This window comes from Camellia sinensis, chromosome 6 (genome assembly GCF_055761805.1).
Source record: "Camellia sinensis isolate YWXY chromosome 6, ASM5576180v1, whole genome shotgun sequence".
Taxonomy (NCBI): Eukaryota; Viridiplantae; Streptophyta; class Magnoliopsida; order Ericales; family Theaceae; genus Camellia; species Camellia sinensis.
Genome location: NC_138966.1, coordinates 73,554,533 through 73,573,570, shown reverse-complemented (window position 1 = coordinate 73,573,570; position 19,038 = coordinate 73,554,533). Strand labels below are relative to the sequence as shown.

Here is a 19,038-nt window from a genome sequence, read left to right as displayed (position 1 = left end):
TTATCTTTGAATATTTCATTAGTATATTCTAATAATGTATATATAGGTAATTGATCTGCTGTGTTGTTTGCAAACAACGAAAAAAAATGCTTCTTTATTCTTTGGTTAAAAAATATATACATCTATATTTTCTTCAAAAAAAAAAAAAAAAAAAAAAAAAAAAAAAATAAAATAAAATAAAATAAAATTTTTGCTTGTCAATTTTTTCTGTAAATTGAAGTGCGTCATCAACTTTATCCATAGACTCTGTCGTGACAAAACGTTTTTTTTTTTGGGGAACGTGATGCGAAACAGGGTCGAAGAAATGACAGTATGCATGTCTGAGAAATTTAAAATTTCTCATACACGCAAGGGGCAAATGTAAGAGGGGCTAATTTGAGCCCACTAAATTATTTAGGCCCAATAGCCCAAGATTAGTGGGCCCGAATTTATCGCAAGTCCAAGACTGGCGGGACCAGATTTATCACCATCAAACGGGCTAAATGGCTCTAAGCCTCGAAAGGGTTCGGATCCACGAACCTAGAGACTTACTCAGGCCCGGACTCGAAAGGGTATTAGGCAAGCCTAGAGATCCGAGGCACTCGGACTCGAAAGGGTTCGGATCCACGAGCCTAGAGGTCCGAAATACTTGGCTTCGAACGGATTCAGACGCAATCTAGAAGTCGCTCCGTTAATGAGTCCCAGAACACTTGCGGGCTCGGAGCTTTCCGGGATCTACGCACCAGAACCATGGGCGTAATGGAGTTCGAACAAAGGACCCGATCCCGAGGACGGTGAGTGGAGATAAATTCACTCTTCGGTTAAACTAGCCTATACCCGGGTCGAGGTGGCACGACCCCGGGGGGTCCATGAGACTCGGCAATATTTTGCGGCAGGACGTCCTCTGGGACTACCCCTGACCCTTTGGGATGATTGGGGATCATTGGTTAGGTGTGGCTAAGAAGAAGGGTTCGCCGAGGGAGTGATCTCCTCTTCGGGGTTTTCTCATCCTCGGAGAAGTCACCTCATCGGACAAGGTGGTTAGAGAGAATATCCCCCATGTGCCTTGCACATGGGCTCCATCCTACATCATGAGGTGCCTATAAATAGCACCCACCCATAGCTTTACAGGGGATGGATTTTGGAGACTTTTAACTCTTGGGAAAGAACTAATTTCCCTTCTCCATTATCAACCTTGAGAGTGAAAGTGGGAGATCAATGGGAGAGCCTTGCCATTATTCTATTCTCTAGCCATTTTGCCTTCTTCTTCACCCAATCTCTTATCTCCATCATCTCCTTGGTTGTTGTGTTCCTAAGTTGAGATTATTAAAGAATCTAAGCCTCTCATCATATTCTAGAGAATTCGAAGTTGTTCTTCAAGGATCTTTGAAGATCTTCGAATTTTCTAACTACTTTCTTGAACCCTTTCCTACAGTTTGTAGCACATTTAGAATTCTTAGAGAAACCATTGAGCCCGCAAACAGAGGTCAAGCGGTTCAATTTGTCTGTTGCAAAGCGTTAGAAATGAAGCAAGCAACAGCATTCCACCACTGCAAACAGCAGCGTTATACCACTGTTACATGCTTTTTATATAGGTTATAGATATACTTCACAGCTTCATGGCACTGCACTGCACTGCACTGCACTTAGTATTGCTAGCTACGATTTTCTTTGTTAGAGAGCTCCTCTTGCTTTGTGGGTTTTCTTTTGTTTAACGTACAATGAGTGTTGTGGTTGGTTTGTTTCTTGTATTAGTCATATGTGGTGGAGTTGTTGTTACAGATGTTAATGGAGTTAAAGATGATAAACACTTGCTTGGTCATCTTGGAGGAGGTTTAGGGCATGGGATATACAAGAAGGGGTTTCGACATGGGTTTGGTAAAGGCGGTAGGCTTGATGGAGGAATAGGAGGTGGTGGTTTGGGTGGCAGAGGTGGTCTAGGGGATGGTGCTAGTGGTGGTTTAAGAGGTGGATGGGGTCTAAGGGGTGGTGCTAGGGGTGGTTTAGGAGGTGGGGGAGGTCTAGGAGGTGGTGTTGGTAGTGGTATAGGAGGTAGGGGTGGTCTGGGATGTGGTACTGGTGGTGGCATAGGAGGTGAAGGTGGTCTAGGAGGTGGTGCTGACAGTGGTTTAGAAGGTAGATATGGTGTCGATGGAGGCTTAGGAGGCGAAGGTGGTGTAGGGGTGGTTTGGGAGGTGGAGGTGGTGGTTTAGGAGATAGAGGTGGCGTAGAAGGTGGTGTAGGTGGTGGTGGCTTAAGAGGTAGAGGTAGAGGTGGAGGTGGTGTTGGTGGTGGCGTAGGAGGTGGAGGTGGACTCAGAGGTGGCGTAAATGGTGGTTTAGGTCATGGTGAAGGAATAGGAGGTAGTACAGGTGGTGGTGGGAGTCTAGGAGGTGGTGCAGGTCATTATGGAGGACTCAGAGGAGATGTCAGTAGTGGGTTGGGTGGTAGTGCAAGTGGAGGAGCTGGTGGTGGAGGTGGACTTGGTGGTAGCCTTAGTGGCGGAGGTGATAGAGGCTTAGGTGGTGGTGTTGGCAGGGGTGCAGGTGCTGGTAGAGGTCCTGGTGGTGGTGGAGGCCGAGGTGGTTTAGGTGGCAGTGCAGGAGTCGGGTTTGGAGTAGGTGCAGGTTTCGGAGTAGAGGGAGGAGTTGGAGGTAAGGGAGGTGGTGGCTTTGGTAGAGGTGATGGAGTAAGCAGCGGTACTGGTTTTTTTGGAGGAGCTGGATTTGGTGCTGGCGGTAGCCATTAATGTCACGCCCCGGATAATTTACACAATATAAATCCCTCAATTTTTAATTACATTATCTTGTTTTCAAATCAATCCTTCCAATGCTTAACATGTATAAGGAAAAAAATAAAGTCTCAACGTAGAAATCATTATCAATCTCTATCTTGTGTATTAATTTAACTCCAGAGATTTACAAAAACATATTCCACATGCGAGTATATATGTAACATAATAAGTCAAACATAATCAAACGCCCTCAAGGGCCACAAATTCCAAGACTTATGCCCGGTTACACAAAAGTGGTTTCTTAAATCCATACATATAAAGCTCTTGGCTTGTCAAAATAATTACAACAAAAGAGAAAAGCCTTGTGCTCTCAAAATATACTCCATGCCTCTAACTCGGCGGATCACCGCATCTTTTCCTGCATAAAATCTCATAGGGTGAGCACAAAGCCCAGTAAAAAAATCTTAATAAAGCATATACATTTTATTCAATCTCCTGAGATGAATGCAAATGCTATGCCATGTTCAAAACATATATCTATATCTTTGAAACTTTTGTACACAATGCAAATTTGAGAATTTAACAATTCAATGATTTCAATATAGTTCAAAGGGGTGATAAATACGGCACAGGTAATCCCTATGTTGGTGTCTGCAAGTAGGCATAACTAGCACTACTAAATCCCCACTTTACCGATAACTAACCAGATGGCACGTGGTACCTTCTCTGCACGTGTTTTTGATCTTTCACCATGGACACTCAGGCTAACCTAAACAATACCAACTGCACCCTCTATCTGACTTACCGATGTATTTACTCCAAAAACAAATCAATATGATCTTGTTTTACGAAACAATTTCCTTTCTCAAAACAATACTTTTCTAATGCAATATTCAAAATCAATTGCATCAATGATAAAATGGAATGACAATGCAAATGTCCAATGAAATACTAAAGTTCCATTTAATAATCTCAACAGTGCCAATTCAAAGTATTTCTATATCAATGCCTTGAAATTTCTCAATTTCTCAATTCATTCACACAATCTTCCATTGTGATCAAATTACACATCTCTTATCAATATAACAACATAATATATATTCCCAAGAGATAATGTAACAATATCAACATTCATGTATTCTCTGCATGTTAAACGTCATTTTCTAAACTCGGTTTTTCAAGACAAACCAATGATAAGTTTTTAAAATCAACTATTCTTATTTCCTTCATGAAATTCCCTCATTTGATACGACCATAGGAATTTCTTCATCATTTCTTCACATAACAATTTACCAAGCATAAATTTCACAATACCTCAACTTTTTCTCAAAATCTCCAAATTCTAGGGTTTTCACCACTATAAGGTTTTTGTTCCATTTTGAAAAAATTCTTCCCAAACAACTCCCACACCTTAAAACATAGCTCATATTTTCAAAATTTTGGAAAAAATAGATAAAATCATCCTCTAACATCATCTAGGATTCAACAACCCAAAATCATAACTTAAACATGATTATCCCTACCTCAAGCTTGGGAGATGAAGAGGAAGAAAACCCTAGAAATCAAAGTTGACGAAAACACGATCCAATTGATTATAAACGTAGCCCTCATCGCCCTCTTCGATTTGGTATAACAAGTCCCCTAAAACTCTTGAAGATTTGAGCTAAATCTTAGAGAGAAGTTGGATTTGGATGTGTTTGTAGAGAGAAGGGAGAGAAAAGATGAATATAGAGAGAGGGAGAAATGAAAATCTATGCAAATCTTGCTTTTGACATCAGTTTTGAGGAAAAGAGTATGAATTTCGAGACAGATGCACCAAAATTCATATAAGCGGTTTCAATTCCACACAAGTGGAATTTCCAATCCGCACGAACGAAAATTTTTCCTTCACGGGTGGCTTGCTCCAAAAAGCTTCCTAGAAAATTCACTAAAATCCTCTTAAGCGGGACCCAAAATCCGCTCGAGTAGTTTTCTACCCAAAAACCCAAAAAACCCTATGTTGATCCGCTTAGGCAGTTGCCAATTCCACACGAGTGGTTTTTGCCCAGAACCCAAAGTTTGATTTTTCAATCCAAAACAAGCTTCAATGCTCAAAGATGAAAGTTTTCAACCCGGAAACGTTACGATAGGTTAAATAAGAGTAGGAAAGGAAATTACACAACTCAATACGATAAACAAAACCCCGAAAGCAATGTACACTACTTTACTACACAATGTTATTTAAGTCCGATACCCGGGACATCACAATTAAGGTGTCATGTCACATGTTGCTTGTTATTGAATTTGTTACGTTACGTAAGTGAGAGTGGTAGCTATTATTAATATATACATAATTAACAAGATTTGTGCTAATTAGATTTTGCGTTTTTCTTTGCATGGTTAGCTTTAATTGTTGTGAACCCTCCCCCGTGCCATATATCTCTTGTTATCAATATATATAAAAAAAAAAAAAATTAATTTCCAAGTTCGTTTGGGTTCCTCTTATCTTTTTTCTTTTCTTTTCTTCTTCAGTTTTATTTTTATTTTTTTCAAGTAAAAAATTCAAACATGTTGCAATGATATCGATAATTAGTATGAGATCTTGGTTACATACAAAGCACAATACAAAGCACAATACTTGTTTTTTAAGATTAGCAAAATTCAAACATGCTGGTGGCTGCTCGTGTTGAATTGCCAAAGTTACATACAAAGCACAATACTTGTTTTTTAAGATTAGTAAAATGAAAATTTTATTAAATAAGAGCACATCGAGATAAAGAGGTTAATGAAAAAACTTTCTATATAAAATTAAAAAAAGTTACGATTATTAAATCAATATAATTTTTTTAATGAATGATATAAATTGAGAATTTTATAAAATAAATAGTTCAAATTACTGATAATATATGTGTAATAGATCTCATGAGTTTAGACAACACAATCAATATCATATTTGAATTCGAAGAGATGTCCAAATTCACCTTATAAGTTGCCAAGTAGTTCACCAAATTTATTGATAGTATGTGAGAGAGGGGTTTTGATTCCATCACATTATGGTGTGGATTTGTCAATTCTGTGCCATTCTCACAGTATTTCGATTTTAATAGCAAATTAATGCATGTCTGTACTTGGGATGTTTTATTCTTCTTTCATTCATTTTTTTAATTAAAAAATAATATACAAATAATTTTTTTCTATAGAAAAATATGATCTAAATAATGTGAAAGTGACGCTTTTTAAAGGAAAAATTAGTTTAAGGTCCCTCTTTCATATTTAATAATAAAAGAGATCCACAATATTATTTTATGTTGTCTAAAGTCCCTCAACCTCCACACTCATATATCACGGAGAAAATTTTCAAATCAAACCTCATATTTTTTTTTTCTCTCTCTCTCTCTCTCTCTCACTCACTCACTCACTCACTCTAAACTCTTCTGCTAAATTCATCTCTTCTCCTCTCTCTCTCTCTCTCTCTCTCTCTCTCTCTCTCTCTCACTCTGCGTCTCTTTCTCGCTCTAAAATGTTCTCTCTCTAAAGCAACAATCTTGATCTTCCAAGTTGTCCCTATTTCCACTGCCATGCCCATGCTCGTCTCCGATCTTTGCTCTTCTCACCGGAACTTCCATCTCTGTCGATTGTAATCTTTCTTTACATAGGCGGACGAAGTGAAGCTCTGTGATGAAGATGATGATGAAGCTGAAGTGGGTCTGAGAGGCCAAAGCCCCGTTCGGGTTGGCCCTGTATCAAGCCTAGACCCACCAGAACCACCCGTTGGGTTCTTTTCCGACGATGACCCTTCCAGCAAACGAATTAGCAGCGATTTTGTTTGATCCCTAGCTTTGGGTCCACCAATCCTCCTCCATCCTCTGCCCTATTTTCAGGTGAATTATACATATATATATATATATATATGTAACTATGAAGATTGATGAATTTAAGTGCTATTTTAGATGATGATGATGGTCATTGTGAAAATTGCACAATTGGGTTCTTTATGCTTTATTGATTAGTTGATTGTTGTATTAGTGGTTGCATGTTTGGTTGCTGAGAAAATGTGTGAAATGGAAAGAAACTTAAAATTTGAATATTATTAGGTTGAAGGTTTGTGATGAAGATGATGAAGAAGATGAAGTGGGTTTGAGAGATATTGGAAATCACAGAAAATGAAATTTCTTTGATTTTGGAGAGAATTTCTCTGGGTTTGAGAGAATTTCTTTGGAAATGTTTGTCTGAGAATTTCTCTAGTTTTGAGAGAATTTCTCTGGGTTGGGGAGTCTAGAGAAATTCTGGGAGTCCAAAGAAATTTTGAGAAGAATTTCTCTAGACTTTGTATCAGTGGTTGCGTGTTTGGTTGCTGAGAAAATGTGTAAAATGGGAAGAAACTTAAAATTTGAATATTATTAGGTTGAAGGTCTGTGATGAAGATGGTGAAGAAGATGAAGTGGGTATGAGAGATGAGTAGAGAGCTGCTATTTTAGGTTAAAGGTCTATGATGAAGATGGTGAAGAAGATAAAGTGGATCTGAGAGATGAGTAGAGAGTTGCCATTGGAAATCATAGAAAATGGAATTTCTCTGATTTTGGAGAGAATTTCCTTGGGAATTTCTCTAGGTTTGGAGAATTTCTCTGGAAAGTCCAGAGAAATTTTGGGAGTCCAGAGAAAGAATTTCTCTGTGAAGTCTAGAGAATTTCTCTGGATCCAATTTCTCTGAATTAATTTGAAGGACTTTAGACATTATGAAAATATTAGATGTCTTTTATACTATAAAATCTTAATATCAGGGATCCTAAAAAAATTTCCTTTTTTAAATTGTAAAATATAATAATAGATATATTAATTAAAAATGAAATGAGCATAAAAGTCACATTATTCCGTTTCAAAATTCTATATAAAAAAAAAAGAAGAAAGAAAATCTTTTTGGATCGCATTGGCCATTTTTTTGGATGACATAGTGTGTTTGGTTTGAATTTTTTTAATTTAGTTTTTTGAAAATTGAGTTTTTTTATTTTTTGTGTTTTTTTGTTTTTAGTAAATATTTTTAAAATTTTAAGCATTTTTTTTAATTTTTTTTATATGCATCTTACTTATATGTATCTAAAAAGTAAAATATTTTAAAAAATTAATAAATACACAAAAATACAAAAAAAATGTATTGAATTTTTGAATTTTTTTTTGTATTTTTGGTATTTAGTGAATTTTTTAGAGAAAATTATACTTTTTAAGTGTATTTATGTTAAGTGTGTCTAAAAATTAAGAAAATTACTGAAAATGTTAAAAACTTCAATAGAAATAAAAATAATATAAAAAATAAAAAAATAAAATTTTTTGAAAAGTGTTTTTAAAAAATACAAACCAAGCGAAGGGATGTTAGATGAAATAAATGGGTTCAAAATTTAGTAAATGATAGGACTTCAAATCATGCAATTCAGATGAGCATATTAATTAATAAATTAAGAAAAGGGTCATTCAAACATAAAATCGAATCACGCATAGAGTAGACAAAACTCCTTTCCCCCCACGGAACAAGAGAAAGTTAAAAGAAGAAGAAAAGAACTAATGAAAAGATAGAATTAATTTCTGTTTGTCTTGATGAAAATTATGAATTTTTTTTTTAAAAAAAAAGTCAAAAAATTAATTTCTGTTTGGCATATATTAAAAAAGTCAAAAAGTTACTATCCTATTTAAGTCACATTATCTTATTTAAGTCACATCACCTCTCTACCACATCACTTCAAACCCAACCCATACCCAATTCATATTTTATAAAAAGTCAAAAAATACACTTATTTAAAATATTCCAAACCACCCCTAAAAAAAAAGTTTTTTTTGCAATCTTAAAAGTAATACTAGGTGCTTCTATTAATGGTAGCGGTGGAGGTAGTGCTACGGTGGGTGGTAGTGACTATTAGGCCATAAAACCAACTGCCTAAGGTTTGTTTGTTTTGATGAAAAGCATTTTATAAAATTTTTTTATCGAAAATTATTTATTTATTCATTGTAAAAAATGTTTTTGTAATCTGCTTGGTTTTATTTTTTCAAAAACACTTTTCAGAAAATTCTAGACTTTGTTTGGTTTAGATTTCAAAACATAGTTCCACCACTGATTTGAGTGTGGTGTTTAGTTGCTGCTTTCAAATCATAATTATACACCCATTTCTCAAAAGTCATTTCAAACCATAATTATTACTTTTCAAAACTCATAACCAAACACTCAACTCAAAACTCTTTTCAAAACTCAAAAACAACTTAGGTTGCATTTGGTAGAGTTTTGTAACTATGATTTGAGAGTATGAGTTGTATTTTGAATTTATGAGGTTCGGAATTATGATTTGAGTGTGAAAAATTTGTTTGGTGAAAGAGTTTTGAAAAGAGTTTTGAAAAGAGTGGATAATTTTTGATGTGACATTTGATATTTGATACTTGATACAAAAATTTACAACTCATAACCAAACATACAACTCAAAATTATTTTAAAGCACATAATTTTTTTTAAAAAAAATTCAGAATTTTTTTTTCCAATATATAAAAATTAACATATCAATTGCAAAAAAAAAAAAAAAATTCACGGTTCCGGTCAATCGGCTGGTCAACCAGCCGGACGACCAGTTAGGCCAAATTTTGAAAAAAAAAAAATTGAAAATTGCATGCTGTTCGACAGAGTTTTCTTCAGAGTTTTAGAAAATTAATTCCACAGCTCTATCCAAGCACCATATGCGAACTCTATAGTAGAAAACGATTTTGAGAATCGTTCCAAACAGAGCCTTAATTTTTATTTTAAATATATATATTTTTTTATTTTAAATATTTTATTTTATTTTATTGGAATATTTTTAATATTTTAATTTTCATAAAAATATTTTAATATTTTAATTTTAATATTTTGATATTTTAATTTTAAATATTTTGATTTTCGGAATATTTTTAATATTTTAATCTTAATATTTTTTAATGTTTTGATTTTCATAATATTTTTAATATTTTAATTTTCAAAATATTTTTAATATTTTAATTTTCGGAATATATTTAATATTTTAATTTTTAATATTTTTTCTCATTTTGCAAACAAAATTTTCAAATTATAATCATTACTTTTTATGATTTTTAAACAACTTTTTCTCTTTTTCAAATCATAATCATTACTTTTCAAAATTCTTTTCAAAACTCTTCTCAAAGCTAGGGGTGCAACTTGGGCGGGCTTAACCCGAGCAACCCGAGTTCAGCCTGAATTTTTTTAGGGCTTGGACAAGATATTTTTAAATCTGGTACGGGCTTGGGCAAAAATTCAGAAGCCCGAATTAAATTTGGACGGGCTTGGATAAAAACCTCAAACAACCTGAGAAACCCGAAACCCGAATTATAGATATATAGATATATAAAAATATTAAATATACATATAAAGTATTGGTCATTATATGATATTAAAGTAATTTATATTATTAAATCATATTGAATACATATTATATATACAAATAACATAAAATCTTATTTTTTTTTATTTTCATTCATAAATTATAAAGATTACTATAGCGGCATCTCTCTTACATTATATAAATTATTTGTTTTGATAGTATTAATTGTTTCTGTATAAAAAAAATGTAAATAGAATCAAATTTTATTAATTAAACAATGTAGATACCAAAAAAAAAAAAAAAAATCATTTACAATTCGGACAATTCGGGTTTAACTCGAGTCGGGCTTGGGCAGGAAACCTCGAGTTACAGTTTGGGCCTGGGCAGGTCTTTGCACAACTTGGATTGAATTTGGATAACCTCCCAACTCATCCGAACTCGCCCAAATTGCACCTCTACTCAAAACTCTCTGCCAAACTCATAACAAAATAATTTTTTTTCTTTTCATAACTCGATTCAATAGCACTTCTTTCAAATCACAACTCTACCCTTGGAATCGTGATTCCAAACTAAACCAAACGCAGGCCTACTTTCTTATTTTTTGTGTTTTTTTATTTTTACTAAATTTTTTTAATATTTTAGGCAATTTTTTTTTTATTTTTTAGACATACCTAACATAAATATACCTAAAAAGTAAAAAATTTGTGAAAAAAACCTTTCAAAAATTCACTAAATACCAAAAATACAAAAAAAATACGAGAATTCAATACATTTTTTGTTATTTTATGTATTTATTAATTTTTTAAAATATTTTTTTACAAATTTTTTACTTTGTAAATACATTTAAGTAAGGTGCATGTAAAAAAATAAAAAAAATTGTTTAAAATTTTAAAAATATTCACTAAAAATAAAAAAATACGAAAACCAAAAAATTCAATTTAAAAAAAATTTAATCCAAAAAATTCAAACCAAACACACTACGCATTTTTTTTTTTGAAAAAAAAAGGAAAATAGCATTGTTGTTTGTAGCATGGAATACCATTGCTCTTTAATTTATTTAAATTGTCCCCTAATTTGTTCTTGCTGGCTGATGACTTATCCCACGATCATGCTACGTAGCTCGAATGTCGCGGCTCGTTTTGGTGTCGATTTTGTTTTTTGTTTTTTTGTTTTTTTTTCTTTCTTCCCTGGTTTTGCAGAACGAAGAAGAAGAAGAAGAAGAAGAAGAAGAAGAAGAAGGGAGAAGAAGAGAAGGGAGGAAGAGGAGGAGGAGGAGGAGGAGGAGGAGGAGGGAGGGGAGGGGGCCATAAAAACCGGTTTGAGGAGGAGGGAAGGCTGGGCAGACAACGGTGGTGCTGCGACATCGGCGGGGCTGCGACGGAGGAGGAAGCAGAGGCGGCGGCGGGAGCTACGATGACGGCGGGAGCCGCGACGACGGCGGGGCGGGGAGCTGCGACGCCGACCTTCTTCCTCTCCCTCCCTTCTCTTTCTCTCCCTCTCCCTCTCCCTCTCCCTCTCCCTCTCTTCCTCTCGAGCCATTTTCGAGCCTGCCAGGCATTTTCCCTTATCCCAATTGTCCCATGTACGGTTGCTCATAGAGATACTGCTATGCCACATGCCAATTGATTAATTTCAATAAATTTTCAGAGTGTTCTTTTTTGCCTCTAATCAGGTTTCAGTTATTTATGGAAAAAAATAAAAAAATAAAAAAAATTTGGGCTATAAGTTTAAGTATTCCCAAAGCTAGTATTTCAACAAATCATTATGAAGAGCAGCGCTTTCAGCCTTAGGCTTCGTTTGGGAATCCTAACTTGGGACTTTTTTTAGTTATTTTAGCTACAAAAATAAAATAATTTTTTAATCAAATAAGATAAAATATCACATCAAACCCATAATCATTACATTCATTCTCTTACAAAAAAAGTCAAAAGTCCTTCCCAAATAAGACTTTTTAACCCCAAGTTAAAATAGTCAAAAAAAACCAAAAAATTAAAAAACCAACCCATTTTCCAAACGAACCCTTAGAGTTCCTTTCATTTAGGGAAATGAAAAAACACTTGTACGTGTAAAATGCTAGACGGCTTCGTTACAACTTATGACAATGTGCAATGGGAAACACTATAGGGCATATTTTAATTTTCTGAGCCATAATTAAAAAAAAAAATGTCATAAATAAACATAACATGAGACATAACTAAAGAACTCGTGAGTTATAACTAAAATAATGTCATAACTAAAAAAAAAATTTAATCATAACTAAAAAAGAAAATGACATAACTAGAAGTGCACATTAAAATTTCGCATATGCAATATAATCAGAAATTTGAATAATATCCAAATCTAGTTCTTATTACACACTTGAAATCCAAATGATATCAGAATATGTCTTATGCAGTTGAAATTTAAACTACTACAAAATCATAAACAGCTCACACTTTGTATGTGTAATAAATATTGAATGTTCAAAAGGTATATACAAAAGAATTAATAAAAAGTTTTTAACTATGATTATATATATTAAAAAATGAAAAAACTTCAAGCACAAAGTTCTTGAATTCTTTGGCCATATTTTGCATCTCGCCAAGCAATTCCTGACCTGAAAAATGAAAATACAAATTAATTAAAAAACCGCTAGAAACATATGAATAAACTTACTATTTGTAGGACAATTAAGTAAAAATTCATATCTAACACATTGCATGTATTAAGTATCTCATTTATCATACCCAATACATTGTTCTTGCTAACACAAAAAAACTAGCCACTTCACCACCACCAAAACAAACAAAATAAAGAAGTAAGCTAGGATAATTGAATTAAAAACAAGTATATCACCTCCATGACTTCATAGACAGACTAGCATTCATATGTGGAGACGCATGCAAATTCTCAATTTTCAATCTTTAGTTATGTATTTATTATCAGCTCAACTTCAACCTCGTCCAAAAACTTGCAAGCCCAGTTTACCTGAACTAGTGCCTCGGGACAAGACTAAAAAATAATCAGGAGACCACCCAGGGGAGATGATGTCTTCTCTAAGATGAACCTGTCTGCAATCTGGATAAGAAAGTAGTCCAAAAATATCAGTTCATGAGATCAATGATGATGATGATCAAAGGCCACAAATAGAAAATCAAAAAGTCATAACCTCTTCCAGAAATGAGAAACAAAAAAAAAATGGAAAAAAAGAATATGGTCAGTTGTGTTGATAAAAATTGTAGACGTGCATTCACATTCTTTTCAAAGAAGCTAACCTAGTTTCTTCATTTCTAACTCAAGGGGCAAAAGTCAGAATTTGATTGTGCAACAAAAGATACCTTGAGTAGATAAAGCGAAATATTACTAGTTAAATCCTTTTAAACATATTAATGTTCTTTCTGTACCTTTCCCTTATCAAAATACCCAAAGTCTGAATAAATTAAATCCTCAAAATTCCATTTCAGTACCTTAGTTTTCTTCAAAACACGACCGATTGGCTCTTCCATGTTTGCAAGCACACGAATTGAGTTTGCGAAACTTGAAATCTACATATCATAAGATTGAATTTAGAAACAAATAATACGTGAATGTCTGGAGAAAGAAAGAGAGGGGTTTCCCAATGAGAACATTTTACAGAAGGAATGCCACTTCTGTAAGTAGATATAGCTGGGAAATAATCATGAAGTAAAACAAAAATTGGAATCCAATCTAACCAAACTTCCATAAATCAACAGTCTTGCCTAGGTCAAATAATATGCCCTGCTATCTATATCAAAATTAAAAGAAAGAAAGAAAAACTAAACACAAATGGACCAAAGTCTTGCCTTTCCAGGCTTTAGAGTCAGCCGAGCTATCAATGATTGTTCATAGCCAGCCAGACGTGCAGCAGCAACATCAGCTTCATTTTCTATTGCGATCAGTCTTTCATTTTCTTCCAGGGCATCAGCTATGCTCTGCAAAATTTTACTCCTGTCATGTGGAGACATGGCCTGCAGGACAAAGCATATCACAATACTCACAAAAGTCATGCTTCCAAACAAGAATATAAATCCATACACAAGTTTTTCTGGCAAAGAGAGCTTCAACTCATATATACAAGGATATCAAATCTTCATGATTTTTACCCGCAGTTGCCTGCAACCCTCCCTTGCTGCAACTGTCATCTCACGTGCACCAACTTCTCCAAGTGGGACCCACTGGTGCGCATCCTGATGAAAGAGAATACCAATACGCTCTTGTTGAAGTACTTTTATGATATTATCAGTAGCATAGCCATTTCAAAAAAATTATTAAAAAAAAACAACATAGTGTGCTTCAGAAAAAATAGCAGCAGAAGCCTACACATGTCACAAGGTATAGCAAACACTTCCATTGCCAGAGTGAAGGGGGTTATGGAGATAAATAGAATATTTTTTCCAATCTAAAACATTAGAACTCCAAAAATTTAGCCAAGAATCTCTCCTTATTCTCCATATCAATCTCACTTTCCAAATAATTTCCTCCCTGACCAAACTGACAAAGTATTTACTTTGCAATGAGGGTAATGATTAGTGAGACCAACAGAGTGATAAACTTACGCTAAAAATCGATGACGGGTCAAGGGGTCAAGGTAAAACATAAAATCAAGATCCAGAATCCAGATCCTTAAATGTGGCTCTCTCATGGTCTTCTGCTCTGCTTTGTGATGAACCTTTGAGATCGTAGCACCTATGTATGTATAGATCCAATCCAACTATAATACATTTTCCATGACAACAAAGAAAACCAGTAGCCATATCAAGTGGTTAATTGAAGCTAGCTAAATAATTCAGCTCAAGGAAAAAAATGAATTACTACGTCAGATTAAAAACAAAATTATATACCTTCTTAGTAAAAACACAGCCTCGTTTGGGAATAGGCTATTTTAGTAACTTTTTGACTTTTTGGCTAAAATATGAGGTAAAAAAAACTATTATGTTTGGGGTGATTTTTTGACTTTTTACGAAAAAATGCGCAAAAAAGTAGAGAGAAAAAAGAATCTTTGACTTTTTGGTATAGGTTATAGGCTTTTTAACGTTTTTAGTAACTTTTTAGCTTTTTGACTAAAATGTTAACTTGTCAAACGAGGCCATTCATATATACCTTCAGACCTCCAATCAGTCTCACAAAACCATGAACTTTGTATTTAAAATTAAACTGCTTACCTTCACAAAATTGCAAGTCCTGTCCAATCCTGTATTGCGGTTCAGTACCTGCAGAATATCAGTAGCACTTAAGTGTCATGCTAAGAATTCCAGTGGTTATCACAATAGCGGGAGAGATTGATGCGGATGTGGCCCATAGGATTAAGGCGGGATGGTGTAAGTGGAGAAGTGCGTCTGGGATACTGTGCAATAAATGAATATCCACTAGACTAAAAGGTAAGTTCTATAAAACGGCTATTAGACCAACGAAGTTGTATGAGATAGAGTGTTGGGCAACCAAGAAACAATATGTAGATAAGATGAGTGTGGCTAAGATAATGATGTTAAGGTGGATGTGTGGCAAGACTAGACAAGACAAGACAAAACAAAATTAGGAATGAGTGTATTCGGGAATGGGTAGGAGTAGTAGCGATAGAAGATAAGTTGAGAGCGAATCGATCGAGATAGTTTGGTCATGTTCAACAGAGACCAACGGAGGCAGTAGTGAAGAGATACGATACTGTAACGGTAGATGAGAGTGTTACGGGACGGGATAGGCCTAAATTAACGTTGGCTAGCGTTGTAAATAGAGATATGAATCTACTTAATTTCACTAACAAAATGACCTTGGATAAGGCCACGTGGAAAAGAATGATTCATGTAGCCGACCCCATTTGATGGGACTTAAGGCTTGGTTTGGTTTGGTTTGATTACATGAAATAATTTAACAAACATAAATGGAATGCTATCACTGTCTTTGATTATGAAGTCAAGTTCAAATATGAATATGATTTCAACATATTCAATAAAAGGATCAACAAGGGAAAAGCATCAACTAACTGCGCTAGTTTAGAAGAAATCAATTCAAAAAATTCTTAAATAGTGGTTCTTACTGAAAAACCTTGTTACTATATGTAATTATCATCACATGGTAAGACAAAAAAATGTACCTGTCCTCTTGCTATCTGACATTCATTGTTGTTCAGACCTGTAACGGATGTCATGCTGCCAGACATCAGAAAACAAACAGATTCTCAGAGCCAGCTATTGAAAACAGAAAAATAAATGAACTAATACAACTATTCAGTACCACTCTGAAAAAGGACTAAAATCAGCATAAGATATAAATACTAATATCGGCATTGCCACCTAGGGATGTTGTTATTATAGTCATGAAACAATTTATGACTACATTAATATCCATATTTGTCATAATTGTTTAGCGTCCTTGCATGCACTGGTTATTTGTATAAAATTCAGACACAGATTCAAGAAAATAGATCCTAAAAAACATTAAACTGAGGAACAAAAAATCACAATTTACCAGCCTTTCAGAAATAACGTTTTCAACATCAGAGTCAGCATTTAACTCAACAACAGGAAAAGTGGTACTGTAATCAGCATAATCATTACCCACAGATCCACAACGAAGTTGTACATCTCGGCATTCTTTATAATGACAGTTACCTACGGTATTAACTTATTAGTAAGAGAAGTGTAGACAGGCATTAATATGAAAAAATAATGAGTTACAATCCGATGTGGTTCAAAACTAAATAGGTTTGTGATGCTCTCCCCATTACCTGTTTATGGAGATCAACAATCTCCTTCTATGCTATAGAGTAGTCTCGTTCACACCTTCTCGAATCAGCCTACGAAGCAAATATATAAGCATCAATGCAAAAATGAAAGAACAAAACCCTTGACCATGATAACATCACAAACCTTCAATTCCTGGATGGTCCTCTCCAAATTAGTCTGTTCAGAAAGAGAATGCTTCAGTTTTTGGTTTATAACAGAGTATGCTTCAACCAATCTCTCATGTTCCACTGTGTAAGTGACAGCAATGCAAAGGAAACATCAATATGACACTAAGAAACAAATCAAAACAACAAAGTTTACTTGACATGACAATTTTTTAAATCATATTGCTTTTAGCTAAATAAGAACAACATTGCTTCTACTTCACCCACTTCTTTCTTATATAAGCAACAAAAATATCATTAAAAAAGAAAAAAAAGAACAATAAAAGGTACAAAGAGTTCAATGGTGGACAAGAAGTCCATCAAACATGAAAAGAAAATTACATGTCACACACCGGACTCCAATCTTTACTACTCAAAACAACGGAATCACCATAGAGGAGACACCAAAACCAACACAAATGTCAAATAAATTTTTTTATCCCACTAACCCTCCATATCTTGTAATTTATCCTCAATTCTTCCGTTTCTTTCTAACCATAGAACACAACACCACAAAAACTACACATCTTTAAAAAGCAAGAGGCCTTCCTATTACAACCAAAACCCCAAAAGTTGACAAGCATGTAAGCACAAGGGGGGATGACCCAATCAACCTCCACCAAATGAAATAATCTCCACCATAAGACCAAAGTCACATGACTATGCAAAAATAGGTCATCAATACTCTCTTCATCCCTTATATGTGAAGATCAACCTGAGACTTTAGTTTTAAAAACCTTCTAATATCGAAGGTACAAACTGATGATTGTTGGATATAGCAATAAAAAATTTGTAGGAGGCCAATTTTGGCAAAGTAACTATAAATGGAACTGCTGGTAAACATTTGAGTTCCTTTTATTCAGGATAAGTCAGCTGGGATTCAGAACTTGGATCTTCACAGTTTGATTATCTTATTTTTGTCCTGGTCACAATTTGATTATCTTACTGTTGGATGAAACATTGGTTACTGTTGTGAACTTCACTATGCAATCAGTTCCAAAGATAAGGAAAATTTGATTGGTGTCTTGATATGTTGTAGGGGTGTGCCTTTAAAATCTTGGATAATCTTCTTATAGAAGCAGGAGTTTCCAGGGGTTTTGCTCCTGCTGCCCATCCAGCTGGATAGTCTATCTCCTCTTGCGCTTCCATTTCTACCTGAAGTCTTCAGGAATTTGAACCATCCTTCCAACTAAGTAAAAAAGTGTCAGGTCAAAGTGTTAGTTGGTCTTAAGATAGGATCATTCAGTCCCATGAACAAAGTTGAAACATCAAACCATGCTCTGCCCACTACCTACCGAATGATCAAAGCACAAGTGCAAGATGATTTATAAGATCAGTGACTTATACAGAAGTATTTTATTAGATTCACTGAATCGCTGTCAACTTCTGCTCTTTGGTCAGTGACATGTCCCAGTCGAATTCGTGCTGCAGAGGTCGTATCTGGTACTATTGATTGTTAGATCATTAACCACAAGTAGCACATTACCCACTATCTCTGTAACTGGTTAAAAATAAAATAAAAAATAAAAAAAAAACAAACAAATTAACTCAACCTAGAGGTCGTCTATTTGGTTCAAGAAAATCAGACACAAGAATATAAAATTTCTAAATCTTTTGTTTGCTATTTCTTTGATTTTCCCCCAAAATCAAACTAAACTAACCCAAAAAACCAAAGGCATGCTCATTTTAACTGAACCCATATAATGAAACACCAATACTCAAAATTTCTATAGTTTGATTGATTTTTCCTGCATTTTCTTGGCACCCAAACAGAAATAACTATCAATATAAAATGAGGAAATCTTCTTACCTTCGTTTTGTGGCAACTTTGACTCGGAAAATCTCAATGACCATAAGCAACTCAGTCCAATAATCAAAAGCACAGCAGTGTTTCTATGAAGAATAAGAAGAGAAGAAAAGAAGAGAAGAAGAAAAGAGAAGAGAAAAATAGTTGTCACCACCGCTCGCCAATCGCTGCCACTGCCGCCGCTAGCCGATCGCCTCCATTGTCGCCGCCCGTCACTCTCCGCCGGTCGAAGAACGGAGACGGTGACATAAAAAAAATTGATTTGACTTTTGTAATTATCCTTTTATTAAAAATGTCTTGTTTT

At 34.6% G+C, this 19,038-nt stretch overlaps 1 protein-coding gene across 3 annotated transcripts; it reads right to left on the bottom strand.

The window, feature by feature from the left end:
- Positions 1 to 12,480: 12,480 nt before the first annotated feature.
- On the bottom strand, positions 12,481 to 19,038 carry LOC145792698 (delta-1-pyrroline-5-carboxylate synthase-like). Of its 3 annotated transcripts, XM_082873979.1 has the most exons (10): positions 18,738 to 19,038; positions 16,908 to 17,011; positions 16,766 to 16,834; positions 16,133 to 16,187; positions 15,204 to 15,251; positions 14,145 to 14,228; positions 13,845 to 14,009; positions 13,488 to 13,565; positions 13,009 to 13,098; positions 12,481 to 12,637 (listed from the first exon to the last, which is right to left on the bottom strand). In XM_082873979.1, the coding sequence occupies exons 4-9, from the start codon at positions 16,184 to 16,186 to the stop codon at positions 13,033 to 13,035; spliced, it is 495 nt and encodes a 164-aa protein (XP_082730105.1). In that variant the 5' UTR covers position 16,187; positions 16,766 to 16,834; positions 16,908 to 17,011; positions 18,738 to 19,038; the 3' UTR covers positions 12,481 to 12,637; positions 13,009 to 13,032. The 3 variants fall into 3 exon arrangements, 2 of the variants coding, with proteins under 2 accessions (XP_082730105.1, XP_082730104.1); XR_014332458.1 differs by lacking the exons at positions 16,766 to 16,834; positions 16,908 to 17,011; positions 18,738 to 19,038 and adding an exon at positions 16,507 to 16,695 and having other exon boundaries at positions 12,877 to 13,098; XM_082873978.1 differs by lacking the exons at positions 16,766 to 16,834; positions 16,908 to 17,011; positions 18,738 to 19,038 and adding an exon at positions 16,507 to 16,695.

Bases quoted from the DNA above. Each gene is read 5' to 3' on its own strand.
- LOC145792698 (XM_082873978.1), bottom strand. From the start codon at position 16,547: ATGCTGACTCTGATGTTGAAAACGTTATTTCTGAAAGGCTG. The intron at 15,252-16,132 runs GTACATTTTTTT...GATATTCTGCAG, and splicing joins GTCAGATAGCAAGAGGACAG to GTACTGAACCGCAATACAGG. The intron at 14,010-14,144 runs GTAAAAATCATG...TTTGTCCTGCAG, and splicing joins AGGGTTGCAGGCAACTGCGG to GCCATGTCTCCACATGACAG.